This window comes from Eupeodes corollae, chromosome 2 (genome assembly GCF_945859685.1).
Source record: "Eupeodes corollae chromosome 2, idEupCoro1.1, whole genome shotgun sequence".
Lineage (NCBI taxonomy): Eukaryota > Metazoa > Arthropoda > Insecta > Diptera > Syrphidae > Eupeodes > Eupeodes corollae.
In genome coordinates this window covers 92,354,403-92,381,452 of record NC_079148.1, presented here as the reverse complement: position 1 = coordinate 92,381,452, position 27,050 = coordinate 92,354,403, and the positions used below count along the sequence as shown (strand labels likewise).

The following is a 27,050-nucleotide window of genomic DNA, read 5'->3' as shown; positions in this document are numbered from 1 at the left end:
CATAAAAAAAAGTAAAAACGAAAAAGAAAAAACATTTAATAGTGACTTCGGGAATTGATTTCACTTCTTCCTTCCGCAAAAAGATACAAAGATGCATCGGTATCATTATAACTTCACTTACAACTTTTTCTTTTTCTCTTTTTCTTTCTTCCTTGTATATCCTGTCGTATCTTGGTTCTTGGTGGTTTTTGTGAATGGCTCGTCGTCCTTTTTCGTTGTCGTTGTCGGTCGTCTTTCTATATAGCAGATATTGAGTATGTCCCTAGTTTTCAAAATTACCACCCCCAGGAGCGCCATTGGCGTTATGATTATGATAAATGGTAATGGTGCGGTCTTATAGAATTTTTACTCTTTTTCCTTTTTTTCTTTCTTCGTTTCTTGAGTATACCATCGCATCGCATCGTATCACATCGGTTGGTGGACAGGAACTCTTTTGTAACAACCGGACAAGGAAACGCACTTAAGTGCGGTATCACTGGTTTTGTGTGTAGAGAATCCTTCTTCTGATGCTGATGGAGATGGTGATGGTGATGGTAGCATAGGTCCTTGTGCTGTGTGTTGTTAATTTTCTAGTTGTCGGGTTGTGATTTGTGGGAGACCAAATGATTATGGCAATGATGATGATGGTCAAAGCCGCACCATGGTTTGTAAACTTCCGGTGGAAGTTTTGTCCTTCTTGGGATGCAATCATGGTTAGGTTTTTGCATTAAGGAAGAATATTAAGTGATTTACTTTAGCTTTTGTGGATAGTTACTTAAGTGACACAGCTACCTTTGTGCATATTGTACACAATATTTACATACACACATACAGACACATACTTATACTTTGTGTGTGTGGTTAAAATTCATGTTTTTCAATTAACCGACCCATTTTAGTCAGGATAAGAATAAATTAATTTATATGAACATGGACGACGAAGACCATCGTCTTCCAATGGAAAAAAACAGACGATTTCTTTTTTTTTTTAAAGACACAATCTTTTTTTATTCACTTAGAAGGATTTAAGTGTTAGTCTACTAAGTGCTTTTAGGAGTGATGTCAGAATTAGGAGAAGGTACATTTATAAATCTAGTGTTATGAAAGTGAATAGGGTGGAGCACGTACTTTTTAACTATTTTATTTTGGGATGCACCATTTTTTCTTTAGGTAAGGAGACTGAAGACACACCAAAAAGTTTGGGAAAGACCGCTTGGAAGAAAGTCAATGGAAAATTCTTGTTGCTTTCACAAATATGTGAACGCATTGAGTATTCTGGAAAGTAAATATTTTCGAGTTGAGGTCTTTCTTAACTTTCCACAGTAAGTTATTGTTATCGGTTCGATTCGTAGAATTGAAAATGTTGAAATTTCTCCACGTTTCAAGGTCCCTATAAGAGTCTAAATAAATGATGGTCAAAGAGATGTATGTGCGTTCGTGTTTGTAGGTCTGTACGTCAGTATGTTCGGGAAATTTTTTGTTGCTGTCCCAACGGTTTTAAGGACCTAAGTTAGTAAGTAATATCTCAAGAACCAGCAGAGATATCGACTTCAAATAAATGTTATCATATAGATTATGGTGTAGAAAGATGAGGAAAGGACTTTTAAAAAATATCTTACAATGACAATAGCAACTTGAATTACAGTTTATATTATATTTTTAGATAAATCGAATCGACATTTTTTTACAAAAAATAAAAACCTTAAAAAACCCTATTCTAAAACTTGGTTAAAATTGATTTTCGATTTCATCTTATAGACAATATTATTTTTGACATTCAGTAAAATTTTGTAAAAATCCATCAGTCAGTTCACTTAAGCGTAGACATGACGATACATCATTAATAGACATCAGGAGGAACAGAAAAGGACCAAGATGGCTTCCCTGGGGAACACCAGATTGAGCAACAAAAGGTTCAGAATGACAATTTCTAAATTTTACCTCATAAGATCCTTGAAAACAGGTTTGATTTCATCCAAGCTAAGAAAAATGGTGGAAAACCAAGAGCTTTATGTTTCAATAAAATAATTCCGTGGCTAAGTTGGTCAAAAGCTTGAGAAAAGTCAGTGCATACACAGTCAACTTCATAACCTTGTTCTAAAGCGTTTGAACATATGTTTGAGAATGTGAGGAGATTTATAACGGTTCATCTTTCTCTTACAAAACCATTTTGCTGTTCGCAAGTGAGATTTTTTCTAAAAAATGCTACACTTTGTCAAACAACTTGCACAATACGTTAGGAATGCAAGAAAGCTTTGCAATGGGCCTGTAGTTGCTTATATTCGGCTTGTTACCTTTCTTGAAAATTGGTGTTAGAAATGTCTTCTTATATATTCTGGGAAATTTTCCTATTTTAAGAGAAAGTTTTTATAAGAACGTAACTAAAGAATACCATCGGGACAGGCTTAGCAGTCATCATTAAACGCAGATAAAAGATCAAGGACCGTACTCTGTAGCATAGGTAGGTGACTACAGAAAGTTTGCGAAAAGGAGTGAAGATTATGAAAATATAATTCATCAACTTCTACGAGCTATTAATAAATGATTCACGGAAATTCGTTGCGAAAGCGTTACAGATATCAACAATTTTATCTAATGAAAGGTTCTTGTAAGTGAAGTTAGCTGGAAAGCCATCTGATTTTTTCTATGAGTTTACAAGTTTCCAACATTTTTTAGGATTCTCTTTCAAAGAGGTGCTATGGGCATACCTAGCATTTAAACAATATGAAAGAGACTTAAATTGGTGAAAGAGTTCAACATAAATAGAGAAGTTGATTGGAAACAGAGTTTTGAGATAAGTTTTCCATGCCTTATTTCTTTTGTTACGCAGTAAACGCAATTCTTTCGTCTACCAAGGATGGCTTGAATTCGTATTTCTTGATTTCCTTAAGGGTACATTTCTGTCCAAACAATAAGTAAGGATGTTATAAAAAGTTGAAGCTGCTTTGTCAATGTTAGAAAATGCTAATGTATCAGCAATTCCAGAAATGATTAAATCTTTAAACAACTGCTGGAAACTAGTTCTTCTGAAATCCAAATTATTATAAGAAATCAAAGGAATTACTGTGTGATTACTTAAGTCAAAAAAAATGTCCAAGGAGTGGGTGATATTTATCAATATTAGTAATTCCTGGTCTAGATTCTAGAACAAGAGTCCTAATAGCGTCAGAAGAAAAGACTAAATCGAGACTTAAATTTTTTGAGTTTTTAATACAGCTTCTTAGCTGTAAGTCAGTAAATAGGACTTTATCGAGAAGTGATAATTCCCATTGTGAAGAAGAAGTAGAGGCTTCAAGGCAGGATTTGTCTTCGCCTTAAAGTTAAATATTGGTGTCAGAGCTGGACAAATTTATCAGATAGTCTAATGCCAAGAAGAGATCGTTATAAACAGACTCCAAACTTTTTGGTGGGATGTAGGCGCTTAAAATGAAAATACCAATTCCAATGATAATTCAAATGATAAATATACAGAAAAAGAGAAATATGTATTCTTTACCCCTATGAGAACACCTCCACCTTAATCCTTTGCATTACCAAGATTTTTTTTGTTTTACAGGAGGAAATCTTCATAAGACACTTGGCAGCATTCGACACCAAGTAATGAGGAACTCTTAACCACTAAAACCACCTCTTCATCAGGACCAATCTTGAAGGATCGACTACAGATTTTTCTTTTTTAACATTGTATAATCACTTACCCATGTTTTTTAGACCATAAGCTCATGAGGCTTGGTTCTTCTTAATTTCTGAACATGGTTTCTTATATTCAAGATTGACTCCATTTCAGAATTAGTATGACTTTGCAGTCTCTGGTTGTGTGACACAGCGTATTTTTTAACAACTTCTGTAACCATGTAGGTGCATTAACTATTCCACGAAGGACTTCGTTTTGGAATTTTTGGATGATTTCGGTATTTTTTTTTTCTTTGTACAGCTCCATAATTGAATTCTATAGGTTCAAACAGGCTTTAGTACTTGATTATGCAGCATTATTTTGTTTTGGATTGATAAATCAGAGTTGTTACCAAGTAACCAGTACATTTTTCTATATTTCAAGTTTAGTTCTTCTCTTTTCATTTTGATGTGCTCTTTTTACTTTAGCTTTGCATCCAAAGTCATTCCAACGTATTTGGCCGTATTGGCGTAAGGTACAGCTTGATTATTAATGAATATTTTAATATTGTTTATCTTTTTATTTGTAAAGTTTATATGTGAAGATTTTGTTTCATTGAGTTTGATACGCCATTTTTCGGTCCAAGCTCTCACTGTGTCGACGGCATTTTAAAGTTTTACTGCTTCCCAAAAGCACATTTGTCGGGTCCAAAATTGCGGTATCATCTGCAAAAGTAGCCATTATGGTGTGATTACCAACTGGAATATCCCTTGTGTATAGTAAATACAGGGTAGGACCTAGGACACTTCCTTGTGGTACACCGGCTTCTATTTTCTTCAATTCCGAGTATTCTTGATCGGACCTTACTCTAAACAATCGGTCTGAGATATACGATTTTAATATTTCAAAGTACTGCCTGGGACCCTTTGCAGTTTGTACTCAAGTCCCTCATGCCAAACCTTGTCAAAAGCTTGAGCAACATCTAAGAAAATAGCTGAACATACTAGTTTTTCTTTTTATGCTTTTTCTATTACATCCGATATTCTATGAACTTGGTCAATTGTGGAATGTTTATTTCTAAATCCAAACTGATGGTTTGGGATTAACTTTCTTTCTTCTATGATGTTGCTAAGTCTCTTCAGAAGCTGTTTTTCAAAAACTTTTCCCATAATTGGTATAAGCGATATTGGTCTGTAAGCCATCACTTCTGTAGGTGGTTTACCTTGCTTTGGTATGACAATTTCTTCAGCAATTTTCCAATGGCATGCATTTATTATATATTGGAGATTTATGAAGGCTTTCAAATGCATTTCTTTCATAACCTGAGCAGTAATTAGATCGTAACCTGGTGATTTTTTATTTTTTATTTGATTACTAAGATGACGATCGTTTCTGTAAACTTTTTTAATATTTTGGTAAAGTTTCAAAGAACCCAAGTCGACAAAATTATTATTATCATTGTTTATTATTTATTATGTGTTATTTATTTTTTAGTAGAATATACCTCTTATCGAAAAACCTTATATATAAGTACTTTAAAAGCCTATGAAGGAATTACCAGTGTGGGTGGCCTGATAGTTCCTTCTCTTTCCTAAATTTTAACTTGTTTTATAACGCATTTTTTTCTTTTTCTTACAGATCTTACAAATTGCGAAAGCCCACCCAAATTAGAAATATATCCAACAAACGACGTACAAAGAAAACCCGTGGGCAAACCATTGATTCTAACATGTCGGCCGAGGGTGCCAGATCCAAGTTTGGTGACAGACCTCCAATGGAAGGACAGTATGAACAACACTATTCTACCAAAACCGTAAGCTTTGTTTCCTTAAATTATTAATTTTACTTAAAAATATTAACAAAAAAAAACTACTCTAAATAAATACTAATAAAAGAATAAATATATATCCTATATATCCTGTTCCTTAAAACAAGTTAAAAAAAAGTGTCAAAAGAAAATACAACTCTCTTTTTTGTATGATACAAACAAAAACTTACAACTTATATAAACTATTTCTTTATTTTAATTTTCTTTTATTTATTGAAGATATTTATTTTCTTTTTATTATTGTTATTATTATTATTTGCATTAGGAACAATAACTATTATCCACTGTATGATTCCAAGGGACGTAGATTACCAGCGTAAGTGTTTTTGTTAAAGATGTGAGAAATTTTGTTGCAATTCGAAAATAATTAACGTAAATGCCATTATCATGGATTTGGAATGAATGCATCTTTAAAATACTTAAAATACAAAACAAAAATATAGATTAGTCTTTTGTTTTTTCGTTTTATTTAGGGTGGCGCATGTTTTTTTTTTTTTCTTGAATGAATAATTTGTTCAATTTCAATAAAAATTGCTTAACTCTTTTTTACCATTTTACCTATGCAAACAATTAAAAATCTGTTATTTACAATTTTATGAGAATCTTTCATAACAGATTGAAAAGTATCTACTCGTAAATAACTTTCCGTTGATTTTATCATATGTTTTAAACCAGGCTTTGTCATATCATGCATTTAAGAGCAATTCAAAATTGTGAAACTAACAACCTCTAGCTAATACAAATTTATAAAAGATAACAACGTATTAAGTACTTATGCAGAAAAAAGTAATCAAAATTTCAAATTTAGTCTAATGTAGGTCGTTGACTAGAAATGTCTCCTAAAGCTAACCACATACATTGAAAAACTTTCACATAAGGCCATTCATTTTTATTAAATAAACTGTCAAATTTAATGAATATAAAGTTTTTCAAATAGTTCAACCCTTTTCTCTTCTTGAATGACTATAAACAATTAGTATCAAAACGCTCAGTAAAAACAGTTTTTACAAAGATTTATAAGCGTCACTTATTGCATCGAGAATACTTAGCTTTCGGTACTCGGTACGTGAATCTCATAAAAAATACATACTAGGATTTATTTAGGATTTCTTTGAAGATACAACAAATTTTTCAACACCTTTGATCTGATTCCAATTTATTCATAGCTTCTATTCATCGAACTAATAGAAACACCCCTCAGTGTTTTATTTAGGATATACTGTCAAGAATTGTCATTTTTTCTTTTTAGCCGCACATCAACAATGTGAAATGCTTTTGATTATCAAAACTATACTACCAATGTTCATCTGTATCTCCTCTTTAATCCTTCCTTTTTTTCCTAAAGCTCGCATACTCTATCTACACAAACAATGGTGGATTCAGACTTCGAATTACGGGGGGGTCACAACCTAGACGAGTTTTTGGGAGCTGATTCAAAATGTTCTTTACAAAGGTTGAAGTGACGATCTTTGTTGTAAGGTTTTTTACCAGCGAAAAATTGTTGTCCCGAAAAAAGTTTGTCCCACCATTTTGTCCGTCTATCCGTCTGTCCCCGACGCGACGGCCAAAACCATTTTGTCGATTCTATTCAAACTTGGAAATTAAGGTTTAAAGCCGATTAACATTTGTATCTTCCCATTGGAACTTATTGTAATTGAAAATTTTGACATTTCCCGATGTTTCAAGGTCCCTAGATTCGAAATAAAAGATTTTAAGAAAGATGTCTGTGCGTGCGTGTGTACGTACGTCCCTACGTTTGCGACGTTTTTTTCGTCGTCCATAGCTTAAGAACCAGAACACATATTGACTTCAAAAAAATGTTGTTTTAGAGAAAATAAGAAAGAAGAATGCAGAAAGGCTCTGAAGAAAATTGAGTAGGTGGTTTTTTTTTACCATAGCAGTTTAAAAAAATTGAACATTTTGGTTTAACCTAAATATCTCACGAACCAGTTACGCTAGAGACTTGAATTAAATTTTATATTATGTACTGCAACGTGATACCAACGAAATATATATATATTTTTTTAAAATCCAATTACCGTTTTTTTTTTTATAAATCAAAAAAACTGTACAAAAAATATTTGTCACCAAGAAAATCTTACGAATAAAAATTGATTTTATTTCCAAACAAAATTTTTACCAACAAAGAATAACGTTTTCAACATCTAATAAAATTTTAAGAAAAATCAGATTGCAAGTTTTTTTTACAAAAAATAAAGACTAAAGAAAATTTTACAAAAGTTGATAAAAATTTATTTTCGACTTAAATATCTTTTCAAAAATTTAAGATTATGGCTTCAAACTTAATTTGTCTTATAAGAAATAATATTTTCAACATTCTGAAAAAATTTGAAAAGAATCGAGTTGACAGTTTTTTAACAAAAACTAAAAACCTAAAGAAAAAAATTAATAAAAGTTGGTGAAAATTGGTTTTCGGCTCAAATGTCTTTTCAAAACTTAAATTTGAAATATTGGCTTTAAACTACTTTATCTTTTAAAAAATATTGTTGTCAACACTCAATACAATTTTCAACAAAAAAAGTCAATTGACAACTTTTTTTTACAAAAAATTAATAAAAGGTAGTAAAAATTGATTTACGACTAAAATAAGTTTTCAAAACATTGAGACATTAGCTTTAGACTTATTTTATTTTTAAAAAAATATTGTTCTAAAAATTGAGTAATATTTTGAGTATAATCGAATTGACAGTTTTTTACAAAAAATTACAAATCTAAAAATAGTTAAACAAATAAGTTAAAAAGTTATTTTCGACTCAAATATTTTTTCAAAAATTTAAGATTACGGATTCCAACCTATTTTGTCTTATAAGAAATATTATTGTTAACTTTCTGTAAAATTTTGGGAAAAATCGAATTGACAGTTATTTTACATAAAATTAAAAACCTAAAAACTGAATAAAAGTTAAAAATTGATTTTCGACTTAAATATCTTTTCAAAACTTTGAGATTTTGACTTAGATCTAATTTTATATTATGAGAAATATTGTTTTGAAAATTCTACAAATTGTTTGAAAAATCGAATTGAAAATTTTTTAACAAAAAATAAAAACCTAAAAAAAAGCATTTCTAAAAGTTCGTAAAAATTGGTTTTCGACTCAAATGTCTTTTCAAAAGTTAAAAATAGTGGTTTCAAACTTTTTTAATATCACAGAAAATATTGTTTTAACCATTCAGTGATTTTTTTTATAAAAATCCAACAGTTCGTTTTTTATAAAAAAAATAAAATCTACAAAAAAAATACGAACATTTGGTACAAATGCTGTTCGGTTCTCTAGGAAAACAAAAACGAAATAAATATGAAGAATTTTCTGAATTGTTTTGGCGTATTTTATTCTGACGCAATTTCTGGTAGTCTATATTATTGCTTCCATTTTCAGTCTGCTTACACGCTAGAAGACAAGTTCTAAAAAATGATTGTTTACCGTGAACAACAACTCAAAAATTTGATAAAGAAAAATGTTTATCTCTTGAATTTAAAGACAAACGTATATGTATGTAGGTAAAAACTTTCTCTGACAATTAAAATGTAGTTGGGAAAAAAATATAATAAAGCACTCATAAATTACACGTGGCACAATTTCTTCTCAAATTATTTTTCCCGAGAGATTCAAAGTGTCACTTAAGCTATTTTCGGGACATTTATATTCTTGAAATTCATGTCTAAATCTAAGTTCTAGTGCATTCAATGCAAATTCACCTCAACTAGAAGATTTCTTCAATTTATTAAGATCTTAAAACTTTGAAAGAAAAAAAAGTGTAAGAAAACCTTACACTATTGATGTGCCTCAAGGAAATGAGAAGGAATTGATCACGAGTTTTGGGAATTTAAAGACAACTTTATTTTAAGTTAAAAAAATTTAAAAATAAGGTATTCTTATGAAAAACGGCCATCTTGTTCAAGGCTTTTTTCTTTTCTGAATATTTGCACTTTCTCACAGAAAAGTTTTTCCAAATTTTAAATTTTTTGAAGGCTTTTAAGATTGTTACAAAGGTTTTTGTTCTTTTTGACAGACAACGGGAGAAAATCTGCGCTAGTACAATCGCATTTCCTTTTTGATGCATTTGTAAACGCACTCCTAACGCAGAATGTCTGCACTAAAGAAAAAGGTCTGACTTAGTCCGATTTTTATGTAAACAGAGTTCATAAACGCCCTTCGTTTCGTTTCGTCCAAACAAATCTGCAGCACAATCTGCTGGACGCTAACGACAGTCTGACGTTTATGAATTGTAGGTACTGCAGTTCGACTAGGTTAGTTCGATCGAAAATCTGACTTTATGAAATTCAGCCAGGGGGGGTCACGCACTTGATATATAGACGAGTTTTTACTTACCGCTTAAAAATGTTCTTTAAAGAAGGCTAACAAAATTTAAATAACATAATGTGCATCTTAACCTTAAATATACACATTTCAAGGGCTAATGTGACAGCTTAAGTTATTTAATTATTTTAAAACGCTAGTGTCCAGCAAGGTACAGTCTAGTACCTAGAAAGTCTAGTAAACTTTCTTGATATAAAAGAATTCCAAGATTCTAACAGTTTTCTAAGTATGCCATATTTACAATAGTTTTTGCTTTCTTCCAAAAAAATATATTATTTTTGTTGTCATTTATATTAATGCGAAAAACGCTACAAAAAATCAAAAACCCAGAAAATGGGAAAGAATCAGATGTCAAGAATTTTCTGTTTTTTTGACGTAGTTTTTTCGGACTCAATTTTCGGGAGTCTATTATTACTATTGCTACCAGTCTGATACCCGTAGATTGGAGCTGACGCTTTATCTTAAAGGAGTCAACAAAACTTGAAAATTGTAGAGAGAAACATTTTTGGTTCTTGAATTTAAGGAAATAAGTGCATTTAAGTACATAAGTGTCCTGAATATAAAATAAAAACAAACTAAGGTAAACAAATAAGTTGGGAACAAACTTTTATGTGACAGTCACAAATTACAAATTTAAGAATCTGTTTTCCCTTCAGTTCTCAAGACATTCAAAGCTTTTATATTCATAGATATAAAACGTGGATTGTGTTTGTCTAAATAAAGATTTCTTTAATTTGTTACGACCTTAAAAGTTTTATTCAACAAAAAATCAATTTTGAAAGAAATATATTCCCATTAAAATAAAAAATAATAACATTTTCGATCATCAAAAATCAACATCAATTTGAAAATTTGACCATCGACAAGTGCTTGCATTGAAAGACAAGATTATTGAAATCTTATTAAGTTTGAACAAATTTGAAAACAAAATAACGGCTTTATGAGGGGTATCCTTCTGGAGCAGTACCAAAATACGTTTTTCTTGAAAAAGAAGCCGAATTAAGAAACAAATTAGAGAAAGTTCTAAAAAAATCTATCGGTTCATTTCTGAAAAAAATTCGAATTTTCGAATATACACCAAAAAAAGTGTATGGGCTCAGTTTCAATCGGCATGGCACTGTGGTTTATGCCTAAGGGGCCAGGACATTTACAGGACATGTACGTACAAAAATAAGATGGAATTGAAGGCTGGTTTCATGAACTTAAGGGGAACTTCTTCTTAGAAATCTGAATCTTTGCTCTTTCTCTTGGAAACATTATTTAAGGCATTACTCAAGTTCCAAACATTTTAAATGTCTGCTAGCACTAAAATACAAATTTTATTTTAATTCATACAATATTTAAAATAATTAATACAAAAGGGGGGTCATATCCATTAAAGCAATACGAAAAGTTTTGAATTTAAGGAAATTCCTATGTAATTTAAAAAAAAAATACTCTTCTAGGGGGGTTCATGACCCCTACGACTCCCCTCTGGATCCACCATTTCAGAAGAATCATATTTTTGGGTTTATCGAAAAATAAATAACTAGGTTTAGTATTTCATGCCGGCGCGCCAGGGCGTTGAGCACGTTTTGTAAGCAATTAAACCCAATTTTCTAGGACTTGGCTAATGGAATTACCTTGAAATCTGACTTTGTACCTATGTATATTCACTGACTCTAACGTAGCCGAGGGACATTTAATCAGTTCTGGAAAATAACAAAAACGAAAAAACTGTGTTCCAGTTATTAGGAGAGAGTCCATTTTAATAACATTAAGTGTTTCTATAAAGTTTGCAATCATTGAAATTTAAAAAAATTATTTCAAACGAAATTAATCTTTTTTTAACAAATATTTTTTAAACAAAATCACAATCATACGTATCCTGGTGCAAGCCAATTCAATCGAAACAGATTATTTAAAAGCCATTAACTTAAATATAAAGTCTTCATAGTGCCGTACATAAAATATATATTATGTAAATTTCATTAAAACCAACCCTATCATGCGCCACCTGAAAATAATTTTAGTTTTTACTCATGTTTGTTTGTTGTTTTTTAATTTTTAATTAACCAATGATTTAATATCCATCCCGTTGCGTTTCGTTGGTTTTTCTGCGAAAATTACCAAAATGTCAAAATAAAATTGCACTCAATAAAAAATTTAATAATATATTAATAATGTGTCACATCAGTTTTGTGTTTTTTAAAGTGACAGTGACAGCACAATGACAGTAAAAAAAAAAAACATTTCACACATTTTTTACAGTTTGTATTTTATTAATATTAAGTGTATTTTTTCTTGTTAATTCGATTCGGTTTTATTAATTCGAATGCTTGTTTTTTCTTTATCATTTCGAAAATTAATAATTTAGTTTTTATTTAGAAGAAAAACTGCGTATTTTAATTTAAAACTATCCTTTCTCCTCTCTTTATTATTTGTATGCAACCATCAAAATGACAATGGAAGTATTTTGTTATGTAGACATGAGTATGAATAATTAATTAACTTTAAAAAAAGAACACTTAAAAAACGTAGTACAAGGTCTGTTGTAGGTCTATTAAATGTTTAAAAAGCATGCAAGTGTGCAATTATAGTTATTTTGAAAAATACAATATAAAATATTTAACTTTAATTATGATATGTAGAATAGCTCCGAATTTTATGTACGTTTTGTAATTTGTTGATAATAAACTTAAATGTTAACTTTTCCTTAGGATTTATTTGCAATTAGAGAATGATACTCATATAATTTGTCTCTTAAACATTTGTAATAAGTTGACGTTAGAATTCATATCGCATAATAAAATATTTATATTTTGAATCAACTTTTACTATTTTCAATATTCAATATTTTTAGTTTGATTTCTTTAAAATAAGTTTTTATATGTGAAAAATCAAAAAGACTTTCTTTTTAAAAACTATAGAGCATCCATAAATAAAAAACAGCGTTTGTGAGAAAATTCAAAAATATATTTATGTTTTATCTGAATTCATTTTTAAACTTTGTTGTAAATGTACTTCAAATGTTGTTCAAAACTTTGGCTTATCCGGAATTCTAGATCCCACAGACTGAAAATTATAGTTCTTCACAATTGAAACATTATTTCGACACCTTTACAGTATTTTTCTTCACCGAAGAATTTTTCTCCCGAAGTATCCCAATTTGCTCTCATTTTTCTTTAACTGGTTCCAGGCTTCATCGCCGCTGTAAAATGGGAATCGGAATGATGAGTGTCTTATAGATGGTGATTTTAGATGCTTGAGAGAGAACTTTATGGCTGAATCACAAACACGCTTCAGCTTCGGCTTCACCTGCCGTTTACGAGTTCAGCCATAGGAATTCAATGCATGCTTTCATAATGGAGCTTCGACCTCACGTTTCGTTTAACAATCGTAAGGAAAATAACGTAATGTAATGTAATATGACTCCAAACGGAAGCTTTAGATCAATTATCTGAACATTTGCTTTGTCTGACAGCTTAACAGCTTTAAAAAAAATGTCAACAAACAAAATATTTGCTCTTTGGAGGGATGAAATAATAGAAATGTCATTCAAAGCAACCTCAAAGCAGGCACACGTAACGCAGACAAAGCTGAAGCGTGTTTGTGATTCAGCCATTACTTCTCAATTGCCTTCTAAGTCCAAAGAAGAAGCGATTTGCAAGAGTTTGGCGTTTTTTGCAAGACATCGTCGTTCAAGCCGCTTTTTACGAAAGTTTATACTTGGTCTTGTCCTCATTGCTAACTTACCCCAACCTGAACCTGACATCACGCTTTGATCTTCGAATTGTCAATATCATTGACGTTTCAGAGTGATTGGATGGACTTTTGGAAAATTGTGCCTCTAGTGTTGACGGTTGAGTTTTGCAAAATTCTTTCCTGAACGATGTTGAATATCGACTTGTTTAAAACCTTTTCGGACAACAAACGCACCGGTGAGATCTTTTTTGATCTTGATATGGCAGCGTGATAAGTTCGACAGGGATGCAAGCCTAGACATTACTCAATTACAAAAGTAATAAAGATTTAAAATATCCCTTCTAAACTTCCGCTCTTGCTTCAGTGTGATATATAAAACTGACCAAAGGTGCTGAAGCAGACACCTAAATGCTGATACATTGTATGCAAATCACTAACAGAACTATCGGTTCCAAATTTTATATAAAACCATGTCCTTTGCATAGATACAGACATACTTCCCTCAATATACCTAAATTGCTTTTTTGAAATTACAAAAAAATAAAAAGAGTTTCCTGTCCTCAGATAAAGTTAGATGGAACAAGTGGAATAATTTTACAACTCGAACACTAAAATCACACAACAGAAAACAACATCCTAAAAAATTCCTGTGGTCGCAAAATATCAACTATCACTCCTATCTAACACTATTTGTGAACTCTCGTAGCTTCCAGCTCCCATTTAGCTCCCACCACCTTCATCATCCCGCTGATTCTATTCAAAAATTAAACTAGGTCTCTGCCATTTGATTTCCATTCAAAGACTCAAAATAGAGAAATCGGGAGGCAGAAAATTGTAGCCGAGTATTACATTCGAAACGGTTTCAGAATATATTTTTTTTATTCTGATGTTGGCAGTCTGTCAATATTCGAAAATACGAGTAACAGAAAACGACTCGCAGATAGGCGGCCATTGGCAATTGTCATTCTTTCATCAATCATGAGAGAGAGAGCTCCAGTTTTTCGTCCTGGGTGCTGGAGCCCGGAGGATATGTTAAAATTGTATCATACACTATATACCTACACATAAAATGGGAGAATCTGGGATGTCCTAGTGAAATTTAATTGAGTGCTAGAATGGAACGAGAACAAGGATATTCGCTAGGGTTTGTCTTTTATTTTTGTTGGTCTAGGGGAAGTATTCAGTGCAATATGCAAATAGTGGTACAAGCATGTTTCAGTATTCTGTTTGAGTAAAAGCGAAGCGGCGCATATCTATATTGAAACTACTATATAACAAAATAAAAAGAATTAGGTTAGGAAGTGTGTACATACATACATACATATATATTTTTAGTAAATTTGGTCCTTTGAAGCAACTCTTCATTTTACATGAAATGATGAATCCTAAAGGGGATTTTTTCGAAAGAGGCAGAATTTACTTAGTAGTGATATGATTTTTTTATACCTAAATTTACTTTTTAATGACAGTTATTTACACATTCACATGCATTAAATCAAATATAAAAGATGGTTCCTTTCTTTATTTTTATAAAATATATATTTTCAAATATGAATCCAAAAGTTTTTTAAACAAAACACTGCGTAAAAGATTCCACCACCATAAGCAATTAAATATAATATTGAATTAACATTTTTTGATGACGTTATTTCTTTTATTGCATAATTGTTTACTTTTAATCCTCAAAACTAGCGTCGAAACTAAATTTTACTCTGAAAATAAGTCAATGAAGTATGTACTATGAAACGGGAGCTAAAAGGCTTATAAAAGAAAACACCGGACCATTGTTAGTGCATCATCCGTTCTTTCCCAAAGTCATGTAATCGCAATATGTTAACTGAAGATTTTCAGTCTTATTTAAGGGCATAAGGATTTATGTAGGCACTACATACAATGCTTATGTCAAAAAAAGTACCAAAATGGAGCAATCTATTCAATTATCTGTCTATCAAATCAGCTGTTTGTCATAACAAATAAAACACAAACATTTGTGTTTTGGGTGGAAGAAAATCCTGGAAATCAATTATGAAGAACTGCTAAGGCTTTAATAGTTGTTTTGGCGTTTAACAAAATGCGGAATCTTTGACTCTAGACGCTATATGAGATATATTGTACCTTATTTTAGCATCCGTTCAAGAATTCAAAACAGGGGTTAAGGTGATGTTAATACAAGGGTACTCACCATCCCCAAATAGACGACCATCGAAATCCCTATCATAAAATCTTTGTTTAATTCTGCTTTCCCTAAAAATTCGTAAGTCATGAGTGCTGCCTCTCCAGCGGCAATCAATGTCAATAGTTTTTAGGGATTCCTTGCATAAATAAATTAATTGCATAACAGTCCGTTGAGAAATAGGGCCTAATGACTTACAACTCTCAACCATTCCTGTGTGCGAACAATGTTGTCAGGAATGGAGGGGACCTACAGTTTATATGCCAAATCCGAACGGCTAATTTGAGAAAGCACTTTTTCGTGACTAGGTTACTCTTCGAGAATTTGTCAATTCCTCACAAGAGGCAGTACCCGTGAAAAGACTTTGGATGGCATAGGCAGGAATCGAACCCAATACCTCTGACATGACAATCCAACGTACTAACCATCATGTCACGGGTACTAGCATTCCTTGAATACTACTTGGGTATTCAACGAGTAGTACCCTGTTCTGTTTATATAGTACTGCTCTGATGGGCCTCCTACTTTTGGGATCCTTATGTGGGTACAGTCAATGGCCCCAACCACCTCTGGAAACTTCTTTATTTAAGAGCACTTGTTCATAGTTCTTAGCTGGTCCGAAAAAGAAGTTGGCATTTAAATGAACAAAGGTCTGTTGGTAGCTAATGCTCTTGCCACTCGCTAAAAAATTAAAGGTAAGGATTTCAAATTGGTGTGAATATTTAGTACAAACTTACCTCGTTCCGTCCCCAATATCTTATTGCAGCCATTACTTATATATTTATGGGGATATGGCATCCTTAATTGTCGCTGCTGAGGTGCGAACGGATAAATCTAATAATTTATAGGATATTCTCTTCCGAAAATCTATTTCTTTTTATTCTTCGTTTCTTAAATTAATTGGTTTGAACATTTTTGTATGAACTTTCCACCTTCTCGGAGTTGGTAAAACGCGATTTAAATTATTAAACTTTTACGAATTAATAATAACAATAATTTCCTCTATTCAACATCAAAACGCGCTTAGCTTATTATGGGACTATGCAACCTTGCATAAGTTTTATAAATAGCATTTTTGCGTTTAGAGGCATTATAGAGATTACATAACTCTATGTAAGCTCTATACAGAGTTTTTAAATAAGACTGTAAGATTACTGCGCAAGAACTCTCTGTGTCTTTGCCATTAAAAGTGTTCTTAAAAAAGAACAGAGAAATCGAGATTTTCAAAACGATGATTTTTGTATTCAAATTGTTAAGAGAAGTTTTTCATACTTTTGTTAGTTTGTGAGAAATTGACTCAGCAAGTAAACTACGGTTTGTCAGTTATTATTGAAACTAGTTTGTTTCTATAAAAACTGTGTCTTGACTGGATAACACCATATTATGCTCTTTTAAACTTTACAAGAACTCTTTTGGTATATACTCATGCCCAATACGCTACAGTCCAGGTGGACCTGGGCCTCTACCAATAGCATGCGTCTTCAGCCAGTTCAGTGTCTAGCTAGCTGTCTCCAGTTTCACACGCCAAGTTGATTGAGGTCCTCTCCCACCTGCGTGCACTAACTGGGTAGTCTTCCCCTACTGCGCTATCACTCGGAATAAGATGCGAAAACCTTCTGGGCTGGAGTGTTATTTTTTACAAAGTTAGTAACGCTGTACACCCACTCTCCTTTTATGCAGACGAGACCAAAAATCATTCGAAGAATTTTTTTCAAGAAGCATCCTAAGAAGCTCTCATCTTTATTTCACAGTTTGAAGGCCTCAGCGCCATAAGCGAGAACCGTGTTGAATATTGTCTTATAGATGGTGATTTAGATGCTCTAGAGAGGAGAGGTATTCCGGCTGTTGTTTTGAAGATGTGTTCTTCAACGCTGGCAAAACCACTGCCTAAGCTTTTTCATCGGTCCTACTCCTCAGGTCTCGTTCCGAGCGGATGAAAAACTGCATTTGTCCAGCCCATTCCCAAAATAGGGGATTCTTCAATAGGTCCACTGGTGATCTCATGGTTCATCTCACCAGACAGTGGAGCAAATCCTTACATAGTTTTGGAGAAAGTACGATTATTGCACTGATATTTCAAAAGCATTTAGAGGCATTAAGCTCTCTTATCAAAAATACGTGCTTTTGGTTTTCAAGAGTCCGTGCTCCATTGGATTAGTAATTAGCTTTCGGATTTTTCAATACAACTAGTATTGGATGGATTCAAGCCTGAAAACCTTAAAATAAATGCTGGTTCGCCCCAGGGCTCTGTTTTATCTCCAACAATCCTTCTCATTTTTAGTAATGAACTCCTGTCTGCAACTTGTAATAAAAGACATTGTTTCGCTGAAGATAGTATACTCTTAGCTTCTAATATTAGTTTTCAGACTTACGTCCCCCTTCTTTGGATGTGAAACTGCAACGACAAAATATGATAAGCTCATTTAATTTCGACCTAAACAGTATTGTTCAATGGGGATTAAAAAAACGCGTGAAATTTAATGCTTCGAAAACCCAATGGTGTCTTGTATCGTCAAAGCGAGATATACTCCCTTTGCCGTTATCCATGGATGGCACTTGCATCAATAAGACTGAACATCTCGATATTCACGGTATGTGTGTCACCAACCACGTGTTGTGGAGCGATCACATAAATGATGTCGCCAAAAATGCCGCAAGATGTTTGGGTTTTCTAAGGAGATGTTTTTCTCCCCCTCTGATCTGGCTGTTATTTACAAGACTTATATACGTCCATAGCTTGAGTATAACTTCCATATCTGAGCTGGTGCTCTTGCAACTTACTTAAGCCTCTTGGACAGTATTAAACGTAGAGAATTTAGATTGATTGGGGATAATACCATCATAGGATCATATAAGTCGCTCGAACATCGTCGGAAAATTTCCTGTATCACCTTCTTTTACCGTTACTTTAGGGGTTTATGCTCTAGATAAATAGCCAGCTGCATTCCGCCACTTAAACAGTTCAACGATACTCGCACTTCTAGGAATGCTCATCAGTATACCCTTGAACCTAACTTCGGTCGTACCGTCAACTACAGAGATTCGTTCTTTAGCCGTACTACGCGAATGTGAATTGCCTTACCAAACTCTGTTTTTCGAAGTCATTGCAATATTCAGGAATTTAAAACCAATGTGCACCGATATCTCCTTTCAAACCCTCTCTCCTCTTTCTATATATAAGGGTAGTAATATTCCCTTGAGTGTGCGCTTATTATCCAAAGAAGCACCGATTTCAAAAACTTATTCCTCGTTCGATTTCAGTCTTGGTGTCATTGGCTAAGTTTATAGCTCTGCATAGGGCCTAGGTCGATAAAGTCTTTCACACTTTAAAGTTATAGCTGTGCATTGTTGAGGTTTTGTCCAAGCCGTTATTGTTCAATGCCCTTCTTTGATGACGGCATATAAATTGTCTTGCTCTAATTGACCAACGTCGGAAAGATAAAAAATTCTCCACTGGCATCTTACTTTGATCTTTCAATTATATCAATATTATCGGCGTATCCGAGTAATTGTATGGGCCATTGAAAGATTGTGCCTTAAGTGATGATGGCTGAGTTTTGCACAATTCTTACCAGAACGATGGTGAAGAAGTTGAATGACAGTGAATCACCTTGTCTAAATCCTTTTCAACATCAAATGCAACGGTGAGATCTTTTCTAACCTTGATAGAGTATCGTGCATCGTCATTCTGCAAAAACGGATAAGTTTGAATTTGATGCCAAAACAAGACATTGCTCTGTAAAACTCTTCCCTATAGATACTATCATAATATAAGAACTTAATTTTTTTTCAAGATCTGCGGTAATGTGAATTTTTCTCAATAGTTGACTTTCCTATTCTGAAGCCGCATTGATAAAAACCCTATCAGGTTGTTGACAAACGGTTTCAGACGTTCACATATACGGCAGAAAGAATCTTACTCGTATATGCAATGCTCAGGTGACTAATGTCTCTGTAGTTGGCACAGTTCAGAGGGTCTCCTCTCTTTTGTTTTGGGCAAACTATGCTGAGATTCCACTCATCTTGCACGCTTTCTTCCGACCATATTTATTAGATGAGTTGGTGCATATTCCCTACCAAGTCATAATATGCTGCTTTGAAGGATTCGGCAGCGATGTCGTCAGCGAAAGAAGCTTTTTTTATGGACTTCAGTTTCGACATAGCTAAATTCACTTCGTCGAGGTCGGGTAGGCGGAATTGTTGATCTGCGTCGACTTTGTTGAGTGGTTTATCTCCCTAACATCGAAATTTGGTTCGTCATCGCCGTACTATAATTTGGAGAAGAAGTCTTTCCATATTTTCAACATAGATTGCAGTTCTATTAACTTTAAGAAGTGTACAATTTCTCTCCCGAAAATCTTAAAGCAGAGAGTTATAAGACTTAAGGCCTGTCTTAACTGTTATGTAATTTATGTTGGCTTCATTCGACAAAAACGAATTTAGACTCCGAATTATATTTGAACCAGTTAAAATTTTAAATGATAAGCATGTAACTTCTTCATCTTAAAAAAAATATATTTAGATACCAATTAACATAAGACTTAAGCTTTTTATCCTTTTTTTTACCAATCCGTTTGACTGCATTTAAAAATCAGCAGCTTGTTTTGTTTTGGTTCTGTTTGTTTTCTTATTTCTGTTCATTGTATCTAATTTTGATTTAACAAGTTTCAAGTTTTTATTAAGTTTTTTTGTTTAACACAAACTTTATACATAACGAACAATGTGTGCCCGAAATCTTTGAGATTGGTGTTTCCTCATGAGCATTTAACTGCCAAAAGTCTTAACAAACTTCATAAAAAATAAATTCAAATCTTTTGTAGTGTTTTTGACGACAGAACGTCATATTTTGTATTCACACACCTACCTTTATATACAACATAAAACTGAAACAAAATATCTCCTCATATAACCCTAATCTTCATACATAGTTTTTTAGATACTCGATCTATGTATAGAGAGAAACCTATATACATATGTATTTCCATTATGGATATAGTACACATTCACTAATGCACACATATTTTTGATTTTCATCTTGAAATAACCCTACAGAGTTGGCCGCAATCAGCCCCCAATGTACACGGAAACATTACCCGGCGAAAGTTTAGCCCTGATGATATCAACTTTAACGCCACAGATGGAGGGCAAGTACTACTGCACGGCATCATATGCGAATACGGAAATTCTGGAAACCAGTGTTGTAATTAAAACTTACGGTGAGTACGAGTATTCTATAGAATATTAAAATAAGTACCCACAGACAGTAATAGTTAAGTTTTGAGAGTCATGGACAGGACATGAAGCGAAAGCAAGCAGCATTTAATATGGCACAAGCGTTTATTAATTTTTGGCCACTGAAATTTCAGTTCTAACTTTGAGATATGTACCAAGTACCAACTAACCAAAGAACCTAACAACTATAAAGGATGTTTTTGTATACCTACTCGTACCTCCATAGTACCTACCCGAAAAAGGATAAATAATTTTAATGGTTTAATATCCGTTTATAGAATTATCAAGATGCAAAGTTTTGCAATGTGTTGTGCTTCCCGCAGTTCACATAGAAGACAAGTTGTGCCGAGAAATGTTTGGATGAGGAAGTCAGGGAAGTGAAGGAAGTGGAGTCGAAAGGAAGTATAGAAAGTTTGGTGTAAATCTTGAAGATTTTCTTTTTGTTCTCAATCTCAAGCAAAAGCAAAAGCAAAAGTTTGCGTGCATCGAAGCAAAGGCTTTGGCAAAAATAATTCAAAAGAAATTGTTTCGAGAGTTATTTTGAAAGTATCCATCGCTTCAAGGGTTCGTTTTGGACTCCTGTAGTACCTATACATATGTATAGTTAGAGAGAATGAGCGAAGATTTTCGGTCTTAAATTGAAGGAAATAGAGAACCTAGCGAGGCATTTTAAAACATATTTTTAAGCAAATATTGCCTTGGGTATTTAAATTAATGCTTCTTTGTATACATAAATATTATACATATATTTTGATAAGAATATTATTTCTAACTAAACTTTAATCTTCAAAGGATTATTGTATACGTGTTTTTTAAAACATAAAATGTCTAGAAAATAGGTATTATTGTTTTTAAGTTAGGTATAGTTCTTTTTCTTGTTATATTTGTTTTTGATAAATGAGAAAACACGATTGCTAAGAGGTTTTAAGGTTTTAAGTTGTTGAAGAAAATTCACTATTCTTCTGAGAGTACATAGAAGCAGGAGATACCTATATACAAAAATAAGCACTTCTGTTGTTTTTGAATGTGAAAAGAGAGATTAAGAGAATAGAAAATTAAATTTGCAAACATAGAATTTAGGAGTTCATTTTTATTTTAAAATTAATACACACTTTTTAAAGCTTTAATTAGCAGGTAGTTTAAGTTTAAAGGCCGATAGCAGTTTTTAGATTTATACGAATATTATTTTAGAATGAGGATATCGTGATACTCATTATTTTTTTTGTTTAGAGCACATCCTGGAAGCAGCAGGTTTATAAATTTATTAGTAATAAATTGCAAGACTGCATCGCACGAACTTGCTCCTTTATGCAAAGAGTCTGTTTTAAAAATTACCTGCAAAATAAGTTTGTCTTCAAAGATATAAATTCCATTTGTTTTGTCAAAAAAACGTCCATTTTTAAATTTTTTTTGTTTGAAAAATTCACTTTTTTAAACAAATTTTCCATTTTTCCTTAAAAATATTTTTGTTGTGCAGTTGTTTAGTGATTGAATAGAAATTAAATCTGGACGAATTATAATCATATACATTATTTCGTTAGCATGTCTCCATTTTTCGGCTCTCAAAACAAAGACATTTTTCCGTAGAGAATACGACATCCATTTTATTGAATATTAATTTATAATTTGATAAAAAAAACTAAACTTTTTATTTTAACAAAAATATGAAACACTCGGAAAATATTATGTAAAGGGAAATGGTTTGTGTATTTGAACGAACTTATCGAATACACACCATGTTTTTTCGATAAGGTAGTTTCATCCCAAGACACAACTCATCCTAAGACAACTAATCCCGGAAATGAAAAATACTTGTCAGCATACTTAACGAAAACAATTGTTCGTGTATTCAACTAGTTCGTTCAAAGCTTTTTCCTTTAGATAGCTTTATTTTAATATCGTATTAGAAGAACCAGGATGGAAAATAAATTATCTTAAGATAAGAAAGAGGCAGAACATGTACATATGTATGTTTGAATTGTAAAGCGATCGCCTATTGGTTGTGTAGTTAGGTAGGTGTTTAAAACGGATAGAAATTAGTTCATGGGCTTGCTCAGCTTTATGGAGATAGATGGATAAAGACATGTTTATGATGATAGTGAAGTTTTCAGCACAAACATGGAGTCATCACGTGCAGCTTATTTTTTTCGTTAAAGTTTATAAAAAACACAATCATACAGACAGGTTCAAGAAATTGCTATTCATGTGTTGTTTACAGTCAGGATCTTATACTTTTTGGATTTCAGTTATGAAGTGACACGTAAGTAGTAGTTGTAGAAGTTGTACGTAACACATATATAGGTATAATGTGTATACGTTGAACAAGTGAATCTAATAGAAAATAGTTCTTTTATGTAACAAGTAAAAATTAAATTCTCATTGCTAAGAGATTAAAATTTTTCTATAAGTTCTTGCCTAGAATTTTCTGACCGAATTTATTTTCCTAGCCATATTCTTTTAATCTGATTTTTCATGACCAATTTGCTCATTTAAGGCTGTACGTCCTCGATAGCTTCACGAATTTTTTAAAGAGATGCATAGCTGTGGCCTGAAGGAAGGAAGTCTAAAGGTGTTAAAACACAAGATTTCGGTGCCCAATTGTGGTGATAGCATGTAACTCTATTTTGTTTAAATAAACTTCTTCCACTTTCATCTTTTCGAGGCCATAAAGAAGTTAGATGTTAGAAAAACTTTATTTGAAAAACGGTTTTGAAAATTAACAATTATAATACTATGTTCACAAGTTTAATATGATTTGGCCAGTGGCCGTCTACCAGATTGACAATGTATTTAACTTTAATTGTATAACTAACCTAGTTGTTTAATTAAAAGTCTCCTTCGTGGATCCCTTCTATATAGGGCAATGCGGTTGTAATATATTTATATACAATTTTCCAGCCTATTTTTCCATTCAGAACTTCCAATGTTTCGGCCAATTCCATCACAGCTGCTCCAAAGCATTTTATACTAAACTCTTATAAAACAGGACATCTTGCAATGAAGTGGTGTACATCTCCTCTCCCATTAAGATTGCAAAGGACGCATATGATCGACAGATCTGGTCGATGCCGAATGTAATTTAAATTTAATAGTTCGCCTCTAACTTTATCATACTTATGGGGAAACGGTTGAGGAGGTATGTTCGTTCTTGAAGATCTAAATTTAGTTGACTACAAATCATTCTATTTAGCGAAGATTGAGCTTCCTCTTTAAAACGTCTATATATTACATGGCTTAACTTCTCTATTATTGTTTTAAAATTGTCTTTTAGATCTAAAAGGCTTATACCGGGTAAAAATTTGATACTTTCACCTAAGCTAAGAGCCAACTCGTCCCACTTTTTGACTAGGTTACCCCTGGATGACAAAATCTTTTTAAGTACTTGTCTCGACAATCTTTCTTCGTCCATTTCCATCACTCTAATAATGTAGTCAAAAAGCAGTTTTAAGGTCCTTAAGAACAATGGAGGTTTAGCTGTTTTCAAATGTAGCATATAATTTAGAGTGCAAATTGGTAGCCGAAAAATGCGCTTTAAGAAATTCCTGATTAACCTTTCCACCTCCTCGTATTGGCAATATCCCCAAACTTGCTCTCCATAAAGCATTATCGAAGCTGCCGTCGCGTGAAAAATGTTTACGACAATTGCAGCAAATTCACCTTTGAATATTCACTTTTCATTATTTGCATATCTTCCTCCTCCGTTCCGAAATATCATGATTTTACAAATTATGATATTTGTAAATTAACTGACAGATTCCAATTTTCACAGTATGTCTCCAGTCTGTTCACCATACGCTGCATTCCCTTCACCGATTCAGATAAAGAAAACAATATCATCCGCAAATATCAGACCTGGTATCCGAGTACTTCCGAACTGGATTTCTCCTCCAACGTCCTCCTCCTGAAAAGCTTTGCAGAAGAATTCAAGAAGGATATGCCCCTATAATTTTCCGATACTTCTAAAGACCTTTTATATGTAAGGAGTATATTATTGACTTCTTGAAGCTTTCAGGGACATCTGCGCTCTCAAAAATCTTGTTGAACTCCTCTATCAATACGGATAAGAATTCAATGGAACAGTTCTTAAAAAACTCTCCTGGAATTCGGTCTTCACCCGGAGCCTTACCCATTTTGGCATTTTGGCTCAGTAGTCGAGAATGGTGCATCAAGAAATTTATCTTTGAAATAAGGAGCTGCGTATTGTTGAGTAATTTCGTGAAATAAATACGGGGTCCAGACGCTTTCAGTGATGCAGCAATTAAATTGGTTCTTTCGTTGATAGATTTGGCGGCTTTCCAAAATTTTGAGGATGATGTATTTCGTATCGTCGTCTTATTTAAAACGTTAATGTTTTGTAGCTCCAGACTTTTTCTTTTTTCAAAACAGAGTTTTTTAAATTTTGTATTGTCATCTGCATACATTATTTTGAAAAAAGATGTGTTGAATTTCATCAGCAGCTTTAAGAAAGCGAACGATTTTTTTCTTGCTTTTAGACACTCATCGTCAAACCATCCCTGCCTAAAAATGTTATAAACCTTGACTTCCACGCCTGCTGGGACAGCTTTGACTATCATTTGAGTCAGGTTCTTTAGTTGTAATTGGTTATGCAACATATGTGATGCAAGTTCCGAATTTAAATTCCAGGCCATAAGAAATAATTATTCATAGATCGGAAACGTCATAACAGTTGCACAAGATTCATTTTCAAATAAGTGAGATCCAATCACAACAAATTTTTCCACCAGTTTGTTTTTGTTTTGAAAACTGCTCGACTGCAAGACTTTTACCTATAAGTAATGTTTATATGCAATTTGTTTGCATTTCTTAAGCATGCAAGTAATGGCGTAGTTCTAACTTGTCAACAAATATGATAGCTGACATCTTCTAAAGCTTATTTCTCGAGCCCAAAAACTAAAAAGCTATTCAAAATTAAATCATTTATTCGAAAACTTTTTAAACCTTTTATGCCTGAGCTCTTAAATTAAGAAAATAGAACGTTCTTTAACAGGTGTCTAATAAGGTGTCAAAACTACTCTAATCTTCCTATTTTGGAAATACCATATCGTTCTGTCTTAGCTCTGGACTTAACTCATGTCTTTTTTCCAAGATTAAGTAAGTCCAACATTTTTGTCCTTTAAAAATGCGGCAGGTCAAAATCCGAATGGAAAATCCCTCAATTTTTAGGGAAATCTCTTCTGATTAGAGTCAAAAGTTGAAATCCTTATTTTCGCCAAAAGTTCAAACACATAACGTTTAGGACTTTCCAATATTTTATGGATTTATCTATTCAAAAATACATAATATGAATAATGAGTTTTTTAAAATCAAGAATACGGACAAAATTTTAACCCTAGACCTGTCTATCGGTCACTCAAGTTAAAAAAATAGAGAAAACTTACTCCCTCCCTTTAAAAATGTATATTCGCTTTTTCTATTGCTGAATTTTCAACCACATGTAGATAAATATTTTCAATCTAATTGAATGCTCTTCAATACGCAATGGAAAACTCTGCTACTTTTATTCCCAAACATAAAACTTTCTCCCAAAAATAACATTTTTTTGTTTAAAAAAAAATAAAATGCGAACACAAATCCTGTCGTCGAATTAAATCCCCCCTCTCCACCAAAAAAACATTTCAAACTTTTTCCTATCCATAGAAATTACAAAAATCCTCACATACCTTACCTACCAACCTAACCTCTGTACCATGAGAATTAGAGGAGTTGAAAATCGAAAAGCTCCAACGTTATTAGTTTTCTGTTTTCGAGTTATTGGTAAAGTTTTATATTTTTCTCCATCAACCATCACGGTGTTTGTAGCACATAGCTTGCAAAAAGGACTAACTTCTTTTCGTTACACTCATCTGTGGCCACACATATGTGAACAATCAGAGGATTATTCGACTTTACGTGCTCGTGGTGTGGTGGCATCAGGCATTTCCACAATCTCCATCTAAAAGCCCCTTATGTACGACGACATTGTAAAATTAAAATCTTTCTTGTGTCTCCTTTGCAGTATCTATTACATGGACGGATGCACCAGAAAACCAATACCCAACTCTGGGTTCTGATTACATAGTCAAGTGTGAAGTCAGAGCAGATCCAAATCCAACCGTTGACTGGATGCGAAATGGGGATCAGGTAAGCTACCCTCCCAAAATTTTATACTAAGTTGTTAAAAGTTGTTATTTTATTTTTTGA

General features: G+C 32.8%; 1 protein-coding gene across 9 annotated transcripts in view; it reads left to right on the top strand.

The window, feature by feature from the left end:
- LOC129947449 (fasciclin-2) overlaps window positions 1-27,050 on the top strand; it is a 216,207-nt gene that overhangs the window by 153,142 nt on the left and 36,015 nt on the right. For 6 of the 9 annotated variants that reach the window (XM_056058006.1, XM_056058003.1, XM_056058004.1 and 3 more), the window contains exons 3-6: window positions 5,231-5,405; window positions 5,686-5,736; window positions 20,670-20,833; window positions 26,866-26,990. In XM_056058006.1, coding sequence (XP_055913981.1) covers window positions 5,231-5,405; window positions 5,686-5,736; window positions 20,670-20,833; window positions 26,866-26,990 — 515 coding nt within the window. The remainder of the gene's footprint in view (window positions 1-5,230; window positions 5,406-5,685; window positions 5,737-20,669; window positions 20,834-26,865; window positions 26,991-27,050) is intronic. The other 3 variants (XM_056058007.1, XM_056058008.1, XM_056058011.1) reach the window with 1 other exon arrangement.